The sequence below is a fragment of the Zingiber officinale genome, chromosome 4A (assembly GCF_018446385.1).
Source record: "Zingiber officinale cultivar Zhangliang chromosome 4A, Zo_v1.1, whole genome shotgun sequence".
Lineage (NCBI taxonomy): Eukaryota > Viridiplantae > Streptophyta > Magnoliopsida > Zingiberales > Zingiberaceae > Zingiber > Zingiber officinale.
Genome location: NC_055992.1, coordinates 18869854 through 18872936, shown reverse-complemented (window position 1 = coordinate 18872936; position 3083 = coordinate 18869854). Strand labels below are relative to the sequence as shown.

General features: G+C 45.2%; 1 protein-coding gene across 1 annotated transcript; it reads left to right on the top strand.

Annotated features, from left to right (window-relative positions):
- Positions 1–847: 847 nt before the first annotated feature.
- Positions 848–2815, top strand: LOC121969660 (ammonium transporter 1 member 1-like). Its single transcript, XM_042519866.1, has 2 exons — positions 848–1417; positions 1612–2815. Exons 1-2 carry the CDS (start codon positions 915–917, stop codon positions 2633–2635), a joined length of 1527 nt encoding a protein of 508 aa, XP_042375800.1. The 5' UTR covers positions 848–914; the 3' UTR covers positions 2636–2815.
- The last annotated feature ends 268 nt before the right edge of the window (positions 2816–3083 follow it).

The window sequence follows — 3083 nt, the reverse complement described above, 5'->3', positions numbered from 1 at the left end:
AAAGCATTAATTACCTATGCCTATATATTTATGCATAATATCTTTACTTTTGAGAAAAACAAAAGGAATATATTAAAGTAAATAATTTTTTTATTTTTAAAAAATTTAAGTTGATCAAAATTATTATATATAAAATATTAATATTTAAAAATATTCTTTATCACCTTATCAAAATTATTCAAATTTTATTATTTAAAAAAAATAAAATCACTTTAAAATTAATAAAAATCAATTCAAGTTATATCATAGTTGCTACATCAACTTTAAAATAATTTTAATTAAGTTGAAGTTTAAAATAATTTAACTAAATTAATAGAGTATTTTTTATATAATTTTTTTTTTATGTGTGTAGTAATCTTAATTAAGTTAAATCAATTTTAACATAGTTAAGAATTTAATTTCATTAAAAGTTATTTAGCTCTTTAATTTTTATAATTAGTTTATTTTTTAAAAAAAAATATTTAGTTTTTTAAAGTCAATTAGAATTTATTTAAAAATTTAAGATTTTATTAAAAATTATTATGTTATAAAGAATAAGTCGTATTATCAAATTTTTTAGATTAGGATCTCATATAATAAACAAATTTTGAATTAATACAATTCGTATTTTTTTTAGCTGAGAATCGATATATTTTTCTAGGTACGGATCGTCTCTTTATTGCTATATCAATTGATATTTATTTTTTTTAAAAAAAAATATATTTTTTTTGGATCTAATACTTAATTACAAATTTTGTAAGGTCGTCCGTGCAATATTCCACAAAAATTAAAATTATATAGGAAGTTAAAATTATTGTGGCCTTGCTTTTTGTCGCTTGGACTCGGCTATAAAATCGACTCCACTAGCTCCCCGCCCTTCGCCCTCCATTGGAAGCTCGGCGAAGTCAGAGGAGAGCGTGGTCGAGCCAACGGAGATGTCGTGCTCTTCTTCAGATCTGGCTCTGCTCCTTGGCAGCAGCGCCAACTCCTCCGCCGCCGCCGACTACATCTGCAACCAGTTCGCCGACGCCGGATACGCCATCGACACCACCTACCTCCTCTTCTCCGCCTACCTCGTCTTCTCGATGCAGCTCGGCTTCGCCATGCTCTGCGCCGGATCGGTGCGGGCCAAGAACACCATGAACATCATGCTCACCAACGTGCTGGACGCGGCCGCCGGCGGCCTATTCTACTACCTCTTCGGTTTCGCCTTCGCCTTCGGCGGGCCCTCCAACGGCTTCATCGGGAAGCACTTCTTTGGCCTCAAGGAGGTGCCGGAGCCCGGCTTCGATTACTCTAACTTCCTCTACCAGTGGGCCTTCGCCATCGCCGCCGCCGGCATCACCTCCGGCTCCATCGCCGAGCGCACCCAGTTCGTTGCCTACCTCATCTACTCATCCTTTCTCACCGGTTTCGTCTACCCCGTCGTCTCTCACTGGTACGCGATCCCTAGCTAGCATCTTGATATCTCAAACACACATCTCTCTCTGCTTTTGCTCTGTTCCTGATTGATGGTATCGAGGTTTGAGTTTCGTTTTGCTTGCGGGTCGAAAGGATTTCGTTTTCGAGTATGATAACTTTGGCTTTGGCGATCGATTCGATTCCTGATGGTGTTGATGTGGAATCGATTAGGTTTTGGTCGGGCGACGGATGGGCTGCGGCGGCGCGGAACTCCGGGGAGTCGCTCCTGTTCAAGTCGGGAGTGATCGACTTTGCCGGGTCGGGGGTGGTGCACATGGTAGGGGGGATCGCGGGGCTGTGGGGTGCCCTCATCGAGGGCCCGCGCATCGGGCGTTTCGATCACGGTGGCCGCTCGGTGGCCCTCCGCGGACACTCCGCCACTCTAGTGGTCCTCGGCACGTTCCTCCTCTGGTTCGGCTGGTACGGCTTCAACCCTGGCTCCTTCAACGTCATCTTCAAGACATACGGTCCTAGCGGCTCCCTCCACGGCCAGTGGTCCGCTGTCGGACGCACCGCCGTCACTACCACCCTCGCCGGCTGCACGGCCGCGCTCACCACTCTCTTCGGGAAGCGCCTCCAGACAGGACACTGGAACGTGACCGACGTCTGCAACGGCCTCCTCGGCGGATTCGCCGCCATCACTTCCGGATGCTCGGTGGTCGACCCCTGGGCCGCCATCATCTGCGGCTTCGTCTCCGCCTGGGTCCTCATCGGCCTAAACAAGCTCGCGGCGGCGCTTAAGTTCGACGATCCCCTTGAGGCCGCGCAGCTCCACGGCGGCTGCGGCGCCTGGGGAATCATCTTCACGGCGCTCTTCGCGAGGGAGAGGTACGTGAACGAGGTGTACCCAGGGCGGCCGGGACGTCCCTACGGGCTCTTCATGGGCGGAGGCGGCCGCCTGCTCGCGGCCCACGTCGTGCAGATCCTGGTCATCGTCGGGTGGGTTAGCGCCACCATGGGCCCGCTCTTCTACGCCCTTCACAAATTCGGCCTCCTCCGCATCTCCGGCGAGGACGAGATGGCTGGCATGGACCTCACTCGACACGGCGGCTTCGCCTACGTCTACCACGACGACGACTCCATAACGCAAAACGGCAGTCCCGGCGGCGGCGGAGGTTTCATGCTCAAGTCCTCGGTGGTACGGGTGGAGCCGCGGACCGCTCCGGCGGCAGCCACCAACCATGAACAAGTCTAGCCTTCCCCCTCTTCGATGAAATGAAATGAAATCCGTGCTATTTTTTAAAATATTTTTTATTTTAAAACATAGACCTTTTGTCTTGAAAAATCGGTAGTATTCTTGTACAGTGTGATAAGTTTTGTGTTGAAGGTGATTGGATGATCTCGAGGAACATCTCTTCCTCTCTTCTAGACTCCATTATTTGTCTACTTTGATTGTTGATGATATTTATTTTGCTTTGTTTTAAGTTTTCCATGAACTCTGGACCAGACTAATTCTTTCCCATTTCAACTGGTCTACTGGATTTTTACTATATCGAATAGTTGATAATTTCTTTAGGGTTTAAATAATTAACTGGTCTATTTATTAAATAATTAAAAACTTAATTTGGTTTTTTATTATTTAACAAAAAATTAGTTTAATGGATTCAAATAATTTTTAAAATTTAAAAACAAAACTCAATCGG

What these genes read in the sequence shown, in the direction of transcription:
- LOC121969660 (XM_042519866.1), top strand. Translation starts at nt 915, where the DNA reads ATGTCGTGCTCTTCTTCAGATCTGGCTCTGCTCCTTGGCAGCAGCGCC. An exon ending in TACCCCGTCGTCTCTCACTG is followed by an intron (nt 1,418 to 1,611) that starts GTACGCGATCCC and finishes GGAATCGATTAG; the next exon opens with GTTTTGGTCGGGCGACGGAT.